General features: G+C 50.7%; 1 protein-coding gene across 2 annotated transcripts in view; it reads right to left on the reverse strand.

Moving 5' to 3' along the window:
* Positions 1–504: 504 nt before the first annotated feature.
* Spsb4 (splA/ryanodine receptor domain and SOCS box containing 4) overlaps positions 505–13,339 on the reverse strand; it is a 76,995-nt gene continuing 64,160 nt past the window's right edge. For both annotated transcript variants that reach the window (XM_085689592.2, XM_085689593.2), the window contains exon 3: positions 505–1,752. In XM_085689592.2, coding sequence (XP_085545718.1) covers positions 1,625–1,752 — 128 coding nt within the window. In that variant the 3' untranslated portion in view covers positions 505–1,624. The remainder of the gene's footprint in view (positions 1,753–13,339) is intronic.

Raw genomic sequence — 13,339 nt, forward strand, 5'->3', positions numbered from 1 at the left:
AAAGACATCAGTCTGGCACTGCCCCGGGGTCTGCTGTGGTGTGGCATATTGGTGGCTGATGCTATTGAATGAATCCTGTACTGGTCCTGACCTAGAGCCCTTCCTGCCCCTAACTGCCTACCCGCCACCAGTCCCAGAGAGCCCAGCCCACCTCTGCCTCACTCACTCTGCAGCAATTTGCACTGCTCCCTGGTGGTCACATGGGTTCAGTCCCAGTACCAGGTCTGTTTGGGTTTACCCTGGCTCGCCTTGGTCACCTTGAAGATCTAAGCCTCAGCATCAGGGGGTATGACAGTCTTTGAAGGACCTGGGAACAATGTCCTCTTCCAGACAGGTCTCTGCAGCATCTTTAGGGCTGGGGTTCAAAGGGGGACAGTGGGCAGCAGAGGGGAAAATGTGTGGAGAGGCACTCCCAGATGTGATGCCCATGGATCTGAGGACAGACCAGCCAGGCCTATCGATAGTGCTGTCCCCATACCCCTGAAAGAGCACTTGACACCTGGCTCAAGGACAGAATGACAAACTTTATTAGAAATGTTCTTTGCTTGAAGGTCACATTCACATTAAAGTGGAGGCTGCGCTGTCTGGCTCTGGTATCCCACGCTGTGACGATTTCCAGTTAAAGACAAGTCTGGGTGGAGAATATCAGGAACACACCAAAGACACTGAATGATGGTGCTGGCGGCAGCAGCAGCGGCAGCAGCAGCAACATTCTGTGAGAGGGTAGGTCTCAGGGCCTGCAGAGACTGTGTGCCACCCCCACCCTTCCAGGCCCAAAGCCACGCCACGGACCCCAGCTGATAAATAAACAGCATGTCACACACATGAGAAACAAGAAACAAACCGCGGAAGTCTCCTAAAGTGAAAAAATAATTTGCTCAAAGGAAGCTCTGTGACAGCCAGGCTTCACCCTGAATGATGACGGCCAGAGTCCTGGACTCTAACGGTGTCTCAGACTCAGTGTCCCGAGGCCCCCATCCTCCTTAGCACCTTTGGGAGAAAGCCATCTTCACCACACTCCTCTTTCAAAATGCAAAATACTACTTTAAACGATCATACCCAAGAATAAGCTCTGTTCCCGGGGCAGGTCATCAGACTACCATCCCTGAAGAGACAGGTGGGTGGGGACAGCCAAAGGACTCTATCCATGGTGGGAGAGGAAAGGAAGGGCTGAGGAAGCCGGCTCAGAGAGGAAAGTCCAGGTTCTTCACACTGCCATGGTCCCTGGCGACTTGTCTCTCAAAGTGGTTCTAAGTCTTAAAATGGAAGGATAATCTCCCTACCCTGGCCAGGGGCAGGCAGGGAGGGGACCATCAAGGACTGGCTTCCGTCATTCATTATTCAAGAAGCTATTTTCTCTCCAGCAGCCAATTTTCCTGGGCCTGTCTGCAGTGGAGGAACAGGACGCTGTCTCCTGCCAAATGTTTTATTCATTCTCTTGAGAAAGAAATGGTCTCTACCCTCTGGTTGACTAGGTGACTTCCTGGTCCTGGTTGATGGCAGCAGTTTGGTCCTGGCAGCCACAGTGGCAACAGGCATTCCTTTTCCAAGTCAGTGACACAATGCTGACGCTCCGGAGCTAGGTGCCGTGTGACCACAGATGAAGGCAGGCCTTCGGCCCTGCTCACTGGTACTGCAGATAGTTTTTGAGCGACTGAGGCAGGGGCAAGGAGTCGATGTCCCGCAGGCGCTGTCTGCCCAGGGCTGAGCGGATGGATCTCCGGCACAGGTCCATCAGTGGCAGGGGCTCAGCTGCAAAGACAGTGACATGTGAGTGCCCAGTGAGTGGCCACTGCTCAACCCGTCCAGGTGGCCCGCCGCCTACCCCTGCCCCTGAACTAGTCCAGGGCCTCCTGTTCCCCACGAGTCATCCCTGCTTGAAGTAAGAGGCCTTCAAAAATGTTTATGGAAAGGGGAACACGGCTGGTCAGACTAGATTTAGAATAATCAGTAGTGAATAGTTAAAAGGTGTTAAAAGATTAATAGTGGTATTAAACTTATCTCTAGCAAGGATAAGTTCTGATGTGGAGTGTATGACTCAAAAATGTTTGAAAGTGGCTTCTTTGTCGGGCAGTGGTGGCGCACGCCTTTAATCCCAGCACTCAGGAGGCAGAGGCAGGTGAATCTGTGAGTTCAAGGCCAGTCTGGTCTACAGGAGCTAGTTCCAGGACAGGCTCCGAAGCTACAGAGAAACCCTGCCTTGAAAAGGAAAAAAAAAAAAAAAAAAAAAGAAAGAAAGTGGCATCCTTTTAGAAACAGAATAATTTGTACCAGTTACTCGGGAGGCTGAGGCAGGAGGATCATTTAAGTCCAGAAGTTCAAGACCAGCTTGGGCCACACAGCCAGACCCTAGCTCAAAACAAACAAGCAAACAGGTTAGATCCAGCAGCTTTGGAAATTCTTTCAAACCCTCACACTCTCCTATAGTGCCTATAGTGGGCACTGGAAGGACATACTTCTTACAACGCTCAAGTTCTAGAAAAATCCATAAATTAAAATATACCAGGGGGGTAAAAGTGCTTGCCACAGAAGGCTTATGATGTAATATTGATCCTCAGAAGTCACTTAAAAAGCTGGATGCAGTGGCAGGAACCTGAAAGACCAGCACTCCTACGTTGAGACAGAAAACAGATGAGAGACCCCAACTCAACACAGTGGGAACCTATTCCTCAAAGTTGCCCTTTGACCCCCACATGCATGCACACCGTGGTGCACTTATCTAACCCCCAAGAGTAGAAACCACACCAAACCACAGCAACCTCTGGATACAGGACAGTTGACTGACACAGGCTCACTGAGGATATTCGCACTAACACATCTCTTCCAGGTCCTCTGGAAACTCTGGGAGTACAGAGACAACTAAGCCAGGGCCAGAGCCAGCCCTGCGGTGAGATTGTAGTCTGTGATTCTCTCATGATCTGGGATTTTTAAGTAAATGAATGATTTGTTGCTGTTGTTGTTTTTAATTTTGTATACATGGTTGCTTTGGCTGAATGTATATCTGCATATCATCTGTAAGCCTTGTGTCCACAGAGGCCAAAAGAGGGTGTTGGACCCCCTGGAACTGGAGTTACAGATGGTTGTGAGCTACCATGTTTGGGGCTGGGAATTGAACCCTGGTCCTTTGGAAGAGCAGACAGTGCTCTTAACCTCTGAGCCATCTCTCCAACCCCAGTGAGTGAATTATTTTAAAAGTGTTTATATGTAAAAGAACTCCTGAGTGCAGGGGACAGAAACCAGTCAGCCACTGGAAAGCTTTGAGGCTAGAAATCTGAACAGGATTCTGAAGGGTGGGTATGAGGGTTATAAGCACATAGGGCTGGGCAGTACTGTAAGCAAGGAGAACAGGCCAGGATCAGGAAGGCGGAGGAACCGAGGAGGGGAACGAGGCTGGCAGCTCAAACAGGCCAGTGGGGAAGGAAGAGGACAGTGGTCCCAAGTCACCTCATGTGGCAGACATGAGGCCTAGATGCTTGCCTTGCAGCTCAGTGTTCTTTTGGTAAAGGCATAGGCAGGACTTCTGAAAGCATCCTAAGGCATGGTCAAATCCTGAGTAACAAACACAAAGGTGTCAGCTGTATGGGAATGGTATCAGGATGGATGGGGACAATGGCAGCTGGGGTTCAAAGGGAACTTCTGCTAGAGAAGTAGTTTGAATGGGCCGCCATCAGAAGCCAAGTGGGACTCAGCATGAGTGTCAGAAGCTTTGTCCAAGGATGCATCTTGCTATCCTTCAGTGAGGCCAGCCGCAGCACCAGTAGCTTGACTTCCTCCTGATCTTTTGATCCTCAAACAAAATGAGGCTAGCCAGGAGACCCGGGCCATGCATCCTGATCTGACCTGTCCCTCTTAGGGTTCCCACTCCTTTACCTTCAACCCTCCCTGCCCCTTGGCCCTCACAGTGCCAGCTCACATGTTGCCCTGGCCTGTCAATCAAGCCTCTATTCTAATCCCTCTGCCTTCAGCACAAGGCTGGTTACTTTAGCAGGGATTGTAAGGTATAAGATATGTTTGTAGCTGCTTCTTCCTTAAAGATTATTATGTGTCCAACTCACCCTACGCTTTTTGGGGCAGGCTCAACTCATGTGAACCCCTGGAGGCAATGAATATTACGATTATGATTTAAGGAGGCAGAAGCTGAAACGGAGTGCACAAGCCCTTTCCCTAAGGATGCACAGCTGGTAAGTCGCAAGACTAGGAAGCACACTAACTGAGTCAGAAGCAGAAGCTTGTCTTCTATCTTACCCACATTTCCTGTACATCAGTTTGGCCCATTGCTAGGCTGAGCGCATCTCACTGAGGTCTTGAAGTAGCCTTCTGAAGTCAGTGTGGTTACTTGTCCCTGGCTGAGAAAAGGAAACTGAGGTTCGGGGAGGAGAGGCTAGTCTAGAGTTACAAGCTTGCATATGCCCCTCCCCGCAAACAGTAATAAGAAGGTGGACTCGAGGGGACAATGGAGGTGAAATCATCTATCTTCTAGACTTCTGGCAGACTGTGCCACAGCCTCAGGCTCTTACTCCCCTGTGGCCCCTTTCCAGGTCACGGCTGCCCACCTCTCCCACATGACTGTAACAGTGCCACTTGGAAGCAGCCTCACCAGCCGGGTGCCAAAGTCAACTGCCCCTGTTCCCAGAATAGAAAACCAATCAGCTCGTCATGGAGGCGCCCCCAGCACAGGTGAATGCAGGGATGAGCATCTCAGGGATGAGCATCATCTCAGGGATGAGCATCTCAGGGATGAGCATCTCAGGCAGAACATTAAGCACAAGAAAAGTATGTTGTGACTCCCGAAAACCCCCAAGTTTAAAAGTAGCCGATGATGCACAGGGTGTAGCGACCGGGGTGGTGGTGACAGCGGAAGGTTGCTTCTAGCCAGCTTGCCTCGATGCCGGCAGGGAGCAGCTTGAGACCCTATTACTCTTCACCAGGAGTTAGGTCTGAAATAAAGGAGCCACTCACTGACTCAGGCGTTCGTCCCCCCCCCCCCCCCCCCATGAAGGCCTTCGTCCCCTGGGATAGGGGGCAGGGGTGAACACACGTGTCAAGCAAGAACACGTGAGAAGGATAACAGGCGTTCACACTCAGCCCCGCCAGCCAGCGGCAGCTGGCTCCTCTTCTCCCAGCCACACATTTCTCATCTGTAAAACGGCATAGGATGGCAGCATCACATCACGGACCGTATGGTGACAAGGGCTTGGCATAGCCTGCCCTTTGCCTTAACAAGGTTCGTTAACACACTTTCAAGTCGTCAGCTCAAGAGGTCTCTTTGAAAACAGCCACGCCGTTGTTTACTGTGCTTCTAAGGATGTTCCAGGATGCCACCCTACTGATGGCCACTTTGCTCTTGATGAGGACTTACCCAAGCTGGTGAGGAATGCCTGGCTCTATGCTACAAACACCCCAGCCTTGCTGGAAGTCCTCAATTATCCATCACTGATCCCTGTGCAACCTGAAGGGAACCACAGGATGTCCGGGGACTCTGTTGCCATCCGCAGAAAGGGTAACTCAGCTCCTGGGGTTAAGTTGGAGTTTATCGTCAGGGATGTGGACAAGCACGGAGACTGGTGGCTTCGGCTGGCTTCTCAAGCCTTCCCACCTGCCACGGGACGTGCTAAGACGTGAGTCATCAGTTACCATCACGCCTGCATTCCTGGTTTAAGTCACAAGGTGAATGGCAGACAATGGGAGTCAGATGGAAAAGCACTTAGCGACATCCTTGAATGCTGAACTTAAGAAGACCTGGGTGCGGTGCTGTTTTTCATAAAGGAAATGAGGAGACACACAGGTGTCTTGCCAACATGTATGTTTGTGCACCACTTGCATTCCTGGTACCCATGGAGACCAGAAGGCACTGGATCCCTTGGAACTGGAGTTACAGTACACCACGTGGGCACTGGGATTTGAACCCAGGTCCTCTGGAAGAGTAGTCAGTGCTCTTAATTGCTGAGCCATCTCCCCAGCCCCATCCACTATAATTATTCAAGAGTGAGGATGCTGGGAGGAGAGAAATAAGCTCTGGGGGCAGCCTGGGCTTCATGCTGAAAGGACAGAAAAGAGGTGCGTGCTCCCTGTGTGTATATGAATGACACCGCATCGAGCTGGAAACTAAGAAAGGCAGCTGGGTAGACTCTAGGAAGGCAGAAGGCAAATGTAGCAGGCTGGAGAGGTGAAGCAGGGAACCTGGCAATGTCCACTAAGGGAGAATGAAGGTTCGGAGAAACCATAGGTGCCACATACTACACTTCTTGAGAATCCAGAAAGAGTTGTAGCCCAACACTTGGGACAATGGTATCCCCACCGCTGCCCCAGCAGAAGCTTGAGCCTGCTGTCTGTCTCAAGGGAAGTAGCCTTTAAGGAAGGCCCTGCTCTGGGTGGAAGGCCAGCTGAACGGACCACAAGCAAACACTTCATGCTGGGTGGGGGAGGGGTAAGTGGTGGAAAGGAAGGCCATTTCTACAAAGGTAAGAACCCAAGGGCCTGGCCTCTGCCCCCCAGCGGGTGGCCTGGCGTGCTGGCCGAGCTGCCTTTAATGGGTGCAGTCTGGCAGGATGGAATTCACACTCGATTCCTGGCGGTGGGAACCTTGACAGTACCACATCCACTTAGCTCACAGAGGAACAAATGCACACGACGGGGAATACCTGGAAGAGAAATGTGGGGTGGGCCTTGGAGACCAGGGCTGTGGTCGCCAAGCCTCTAGCAGAGAAGAGGCAGACATCTGGGGTCGGCCCCAGGGACGAGCTGGCTCGAAGTGGCATTCTTCAAAGGCAAGGCTGCTCAGAGCACACATTCAGATTTCTGGCCACGGCCTATTTTAGCCACTGGTCTACAGGAGAATTGCCAGAAGAACAGGGATCTATCTGTAGACTTGACCCTGTACCTCAGGCCTCTATCTGTAGACCCAACCATGTACCCCAAGCCTTCTCTCTGCAGATCAGACCATGTACCCCAGCCTTCTCTCTGCAGACCTGACCATGTACCCCAGCCTCCTCTCTACAGACCTGATCATGTACCCCAACCTCTTATCTGCCGAGCTGAACATGTACCCCAGTCTCCTCTCTGCAGAGCCGACCATGTACCCCAGCCTCCTCTCTGCAGAGCCGACCATGTACCCCAGCCTCCTATCTGCAGACCTGACCGAATACCCCAGACCTCTGTTTGCAGGCCTTCTCTGACTCCTGGCCAGGCTCTTGAGGGTTTAGCCACTTCTGGTTTTGCTACATACCCAGCCCTGTTGGAGCTAGATGCTGACTAGTGACTGAGCCTTTGCCAGCTGTAAGGAAGAATAGTCTGCTCTGCTCTAGTGGGCTCTGGGGACTGCAGCCATATCCTCGTGGCTGTGATCTCAGCTCTGATGAGCCTTTGCAATCTCTGAGCAGACCTGTGTGCTTGGGTTGGGGTGTGGAGAGATAGGGATGAATACTTCTTTACTTATCTAGCAAGTTAAGATCTGGGCTGGGGTGTAGAGACCGGTACTAGAGCAAAGCCCAGCACAGCCTGTCCTAAGTAGGAAGCAGGGGGAAGGGGCATCTGTGCTCTCTGTCCCTGGCTTCCAGCAAGCCTGGAGTTCTTGAGTCACTATTGAATCTCCTCTCCTGAGGAATGGGTGTCATCCCTGCTGCTTGGTCCTTACTGGAAATGACAAGGCCAACAGGATGGAGAAACCCAGGTTCTGGGAGACAGAAGCAGCTTCAGTGAACCCTCATCTCTACAAAAGGCACTGAAGCACTTCAAGGCAGGCAATGAGTGCTAATAATAGAAGGGAGTCCTTGCCTGGGAGATGCCCAGTGGGTACAGCGCTCGACACACAAGCCTTAGGAGCTGGGTCCAGATGCACAGAACCCATGTAAAGCTGGATGTGGTAGGTTGCATCTGCAATCCCAGAAAGATGGCCAGAAGCTCACAGGCTAGTTAGAGACTCTGTCTCAAGCAAGATGGAAGGTGAATATGTGGGTGTGCGCGCGACGTCTCTCTCTCTCTCTCTCTCTCACACACAGGTGGGGGGAAGAGAGGAGGGCAGGTGGGAAAGGGAGAGGGGGCTGTGGAGAGACTCTGGCAGAGCCCTTCCCTCTGATAAGCAGAACTGTACTGTACTGTGTTGTACTAATTCCACAAACTGGTACAGGGATGATCCTTACTTAGATGAACCAGTTAAGCTTGGGTCCTGCCCCAGGGAGCTGCAGGATAGCTGGATGTGCCAGTCTTGGGCAAGGACATTCCTAGCTACACAGGGAGGGGGAAACTACCCTCCAGGTTTCCTTTCTGACACAGCCCTGGGGCTACGTGTTGCTCAGCAGATACTAAGCTAAATATGCCCATTATGGTGCAGGGAACCAAGGCTGTGCTTGCAGAGCCAGCAAGTATTGGGGGGGTGGTTCCTCAAGAATAGGGTTCCCAGGATGCATCTTCTTCCAAAGATGAAGATTGGGACATGTGGGGCAGCCAGACTTGTCCACCAAATGGCAGATTAGTCAATGCATAGTAATGAATCCAGGGTGGCCCTGGTTCCAGAAGAGAATAAAGGATCTTGTAGGTATGTACATGAATGCTGAAGATCAGTAGGGAAAGAAGGGACAGGAATCAGCACAGAGGCACTTGGTTGTTAGCGTTCTGATCTTCAGGATGGGTGGTGGATTCAGGCACGTGCACTAAATCTCAAACAAGTTCACAAACAAATAAACAAACAAGCAAGTTAGAACAAAAGAGAGCTGGGCAGGGCACTGGTGATGACAGTGTGTCACTGGTAAGGTCACAGCTAAGTGACAGAAACAGCCCTACTGCCATCAGGAAGTTCAGTTAAAAATAGAGATGAGGAGAGCAAAATCGCACAAGAGAATTAGCGTCCCAGTCTAACTCAAGTAAGAGCTTGGCCAGAAGATGAATTACAGCTAATTCTAGCTAATGAGTAATAATGAAGTCACTCTTGTCTGCACAGAACTCAGCACTGCCGGGGAGGGGCATTACTACAATGCAGAAACAGCTGACCTGGGGTCGAAGACCTAAGCTGAGTTCCGCCTTAATAAAACTGTTTTTTTTGTTTGTTTGTTTGTTTTTGTAAAATAGTGACACTCCCTGCCTCATGAGTAGCAGTAGGGAAGGATCAGGTAAGGGACAGAGTGCTTAGGGAAGGTCCTGGCCTTTGTGGTACTCATACAATGACAGCCACTATCAATATTCCAGAGCAGTTGGTGTCCTTGGGAGCAAAGCAGAGAATCAGGCAGTCGGTGTAGAAGGAGGCTGCTCCTGGTAGGATATTCCTCTGCTGAAACCACAGATGACTCTGAACACACCTGAGCAGGCCAGAGCAGCTAACGTGGGTGAGAACCCCAACCCAGCAGCCCTGGGACTGGAGCTCCCTGTTCTGTGCCCCCAGCCTGTTGTGATTTTAGGGTCCACCTCCCAGTTTCTCCATCAGATACAGAAGCAGGGAGAACCCCATGGCTGTTGACATCTTCAGGACCTTTCACTGAACTCTTGAACTCAATATCTAGCAACAGTTAGAATAAGAAGGGCTGTACTAGAACTCACACATCCCTTCCCATATTAGGGAAGAACATTCTAGTGCTTTTCACTCTCACAACCCAGTGAGGTAGTTATTTATGTATGCCCATTTAAAGATGTGAGGAAACTGAGGCAGAGAGGAGCCATGTGGCTAGCTCAAGGTCATGGCTGAGCACGGACGATGGGACTGCTGCTCAGGGTCTGATTTGGGATGCACACCCATGTCTGCGAGTGTGCATGTGTGCGTGTGTGCATGTGCATGCGCAAGTGTGGATGTGTGTGTGTCTGTGTGGTGTAAATACAACCTGCCTACCTGCCCTGAGGAGTCTAGTAACTGGTCTCAAGAGTCCCCCTTGCCTTGCCTCTTTAACACTGTTTCATGTTATGATGTCATCTGGTTTGCTATGCATGAGAGACCCTTGAAAGGACTGAAGGTGGACCCTGACCCAGGCAAGGCCAGCAATAGGCTGGCAGGAGAATTGGGAGTTTCGGCCCCTAGTAAAGGAGTTTGCCCAGTGTTAGACAGTGAAATGGGTCCAATTTGCCAGGTTCCATATGGGATTTGGATGCCATCTGTGGCATTGCTTTTTCCTGGAGACTCAGTGACCAGAAGCATGGCCTTTAGTCCTCCTGGAAGCATCCTGGGTGCTGCTGCTCACAGCCACCAGGCTGGCTGGCACGGCTATCTTCTGTTTTCAAATAGCTAAGGTCAGACAAACTTCCTTCCACTTGGGAAATGTCTCCATGCTAGCCTCTTACTAATCAGCATAAACCCCAGGGGCTTAATATGAAGGCCTTCTAATGGATTTACTATGTTTATTTGACCTTTCCAAGTGTGAACTCAGAAACAGACTCGAAGGAGGTGGAGAAGCTTGTTTTTCTTAAGTTCTGCAAAAGTGATGAGTAAATTGAATTCTTGGATATGGTCCGCCTAGTTCTCTCTCCTTCCCTCCCTCCCTCCCTCCCTTCCTCCCTCCCTCCTTCAGCCAAAGGATGCAATTAGGCTCAGGAGGAACCAGCATTTATGGGACAGCTCGCTCCAGAGGAGAAAGAAGCGTCTGCTCAGAAGTGGTTAAGTGGTGAGGTCTGTGCCCAAGTCTGTGCATCGTACAAGCACCACAATGCCGAGAAAGGGTCACCAAATTCGGAAGCACTGACTCTGTTTCCCCTTCTGGCTTCAAGGCAAGTGATGTCATGTGTTACCAAAATTTAAAAATGTTAATGCCCAATGCACAGGTGAGAAGAAGCTCTGGGGCGCAAACACTGTAGGCCGGAGAACGCAAACTTCAACCCTAGGGGCCAGGAATCTTCTAGGTGCACCCCGAAGAGCAGGTGTGGAGAATATGGGGCACAAACACTGTAGGCCGCAGCATGCAAACTTCAACCCTAGGGGGCCAAGAATCATCTAGGTGCACCCCGAAGAGCAGGTGTGGAGAATATGGGGCACAAACACTGTAGGCCGCAGCATGCAAACTTCAACCCTAGGGGGCCAGGAATCTTCTAGGTGCACCCCGAAGAGCAGGTGTGGAGAATATGGGGGCACAAACACTGTAGGCCGCAGCATGCAAACTTCAACCCTAGGGGGCCAGGAATCTTCTAGGTGCACCCCGAAGAGCAGGTGTGGAGAATATGGGGGCAGCCAGCAAACCAGGGAGCAGACACCAGGGGACCAGCACTTGGGTCCAAGCAGGACTGTGAACCCCAGGTTACTGGGTTCCTCCCCAATGGAGGTGAGGACTTGCAAGCAGCGGGGTCCCGTGATTTCCAGACTTACCCAGTCTTAGAAAGGACAGACAGAGCTTTTGGGCTCCGGGACCTGAACTCTACAAGACACCACTCAATGCCGAGAAAACTGATATATTTGATATAAAATGCCTGTAACATCTGTTTTCCCACAGACCCAAACATTTTATTTCTTATTTTACTACAGACAAGGTATGGCAGACATTAAGGGTTTATGAGCCAAAATGTATTGGCAGGAAAAAAACTTGACAGAGAAAATCAACTTTTTTTTTTTCTTTAATGTGCTAACTAAGTAGTGGCAAAACCAGTTTCCTAAAGTGAGACAGACTGAGAACCCTGTTGATCCTGGTTGGCCGTTGCCCACGACCTGCTGCAGCTGCCCTCGATGAACCCTGCCAGCATACTACCTGCCCTGACTTGGTTTACACTCTGTCTCTTGCTAGATCCCACAGTCATCCCAGACCCGATACCACAGCCCTGTTTGACCACTCAGAGGACTGAGGGGAAGAGAATCTGGCACCTCCTAAACCCATGCAGGGTCATCAACAGGACGCTCAGGTGTGTGGGCGGAGGGCACATCTGTGAATTTAGTTGCACAGTTCTGTGGTGAGAGACAGACAGATACCACAAACTCACTGAGAGGAGCTGGCTCCTCTGGTATTTCTGCTGTGGCAGGGCCCACTTTAACCCTCTAGAAATGGCCTCTTTTGCTCCTCACACACCTAGCATCTTCAATGGCAGGGAAGGAAGGTCCTGACCTGCCTCCACCTCCAAGGAACCTCTGAGGGAGTCTTAGCCCAGGTCCTGGTGACCACACCCTGTAGATGTTCTGGACTGCGGCTCTTCACCAGTAGAAAGGCTCTTCCAAGGGAGCAACAGTCTTTTGACAATGTTAATAGAGTCCAGAGCAGTGCAGCATCTAAGGAGGAAGTGGCGTTGGACAGTGGAGTCCTAGGCTCCCACCATAAGGAAGAATCCCAAGGTCTTCCAAGGAACTTTGGCTCTGCCTTGCCAGCTCCCTGACGTGAGAAGTGACCGAAGACAGAGCTGAAGACTTGCCGATGGGAAGAGCACACTCTTGGTTTGGATTTAATCATGGTGAGAACACCACAATACTTATCCTTACGAAGCATGGTCTTTTCCAAGGACCTTTATAAACACCCCATTTACTGCAGGAGCGAGCCATTCCAAAAACTCACTCAAGGAATAATGAGGCCCCAACGAACATCTCTAGTCGAGGATGGGACACTCAGGAAACCGGGAGAGCTGCAAACTTGGGCTTGCACAGGCAGTCACCGGCCTTTTTGCTTTGGCTGCAGTTCCTATAGCAACCTCCTACAGTCCCTGCTCCTTCTTGACTCAACAGCCCAGCCCGGGAGTCAAGGAGAACCATGTTTTGTGCATTGGTCAGGCAATGGACACTATGTTCAGAGACTTGGATGCAGCATTTTCCTTAATCTTTAAAGAGAAGCTATGTAAAGACTGAATTGAATACCACCTACAAAGTTCCCTAAGAGCACACAGCGATGGATGTGCTGACTTTCCTGGTCTCAACCTCAGTTTCCTCCAGTTGCAGGAAATTATTTAACTTGGTCCATTTTAATGAATGAACCGTGCTAACCCACCAAGTGCTAACGGAAAGGACTTTAAACAATCACAAAAATGTTGATGTTTCTTTAATATATTCAATCATATATGTCCCTCATTCCTCTCTGGCTTTAAGAGGATATTTGAGGGGAGGGAGTGGAGACTGGAAATGGAATTCTGGCCCTTAGAAGGACAGCCTCCTGAGAACTCAGATTCCTGACAGACCTGTGACAGGGCATAAGAGATATTCCCAAAGGCTGCACTGCAGAGGGCCAGGAAGGTTTACTGAGTTTACTGAGAGCTGGGTAGCAAAAAGGGAGGTGCCTCCCCTCAAGCAAGGAGATGAGGGAGTGAGGAAAGGGAAGGAGTCTCCGTGAGGAAAATGTGGATGCCATGGGAGCTCGCATTAAGACCCCATTTAGCAACACCGATTAAGGAGCTATAAATAGCACCTGGCTTGTCTTGAAGGCCATAAAACACACTTCCCTGCATTGCTCCCAGCCTTCAG

The sequence above is a fragment of the Myodes glareolus genome, chromosome 4, assembly GCF_982192425.1.
Source record: "Myodes glareolus chromosome 4, mMyoGla1.1, whole genome shotgun sequence".
NCBI lineage: Eukaryota > Metazoa > Chordata > Mammalia > Rodentia > Cricetidae > Myodes > Myodes glareolus.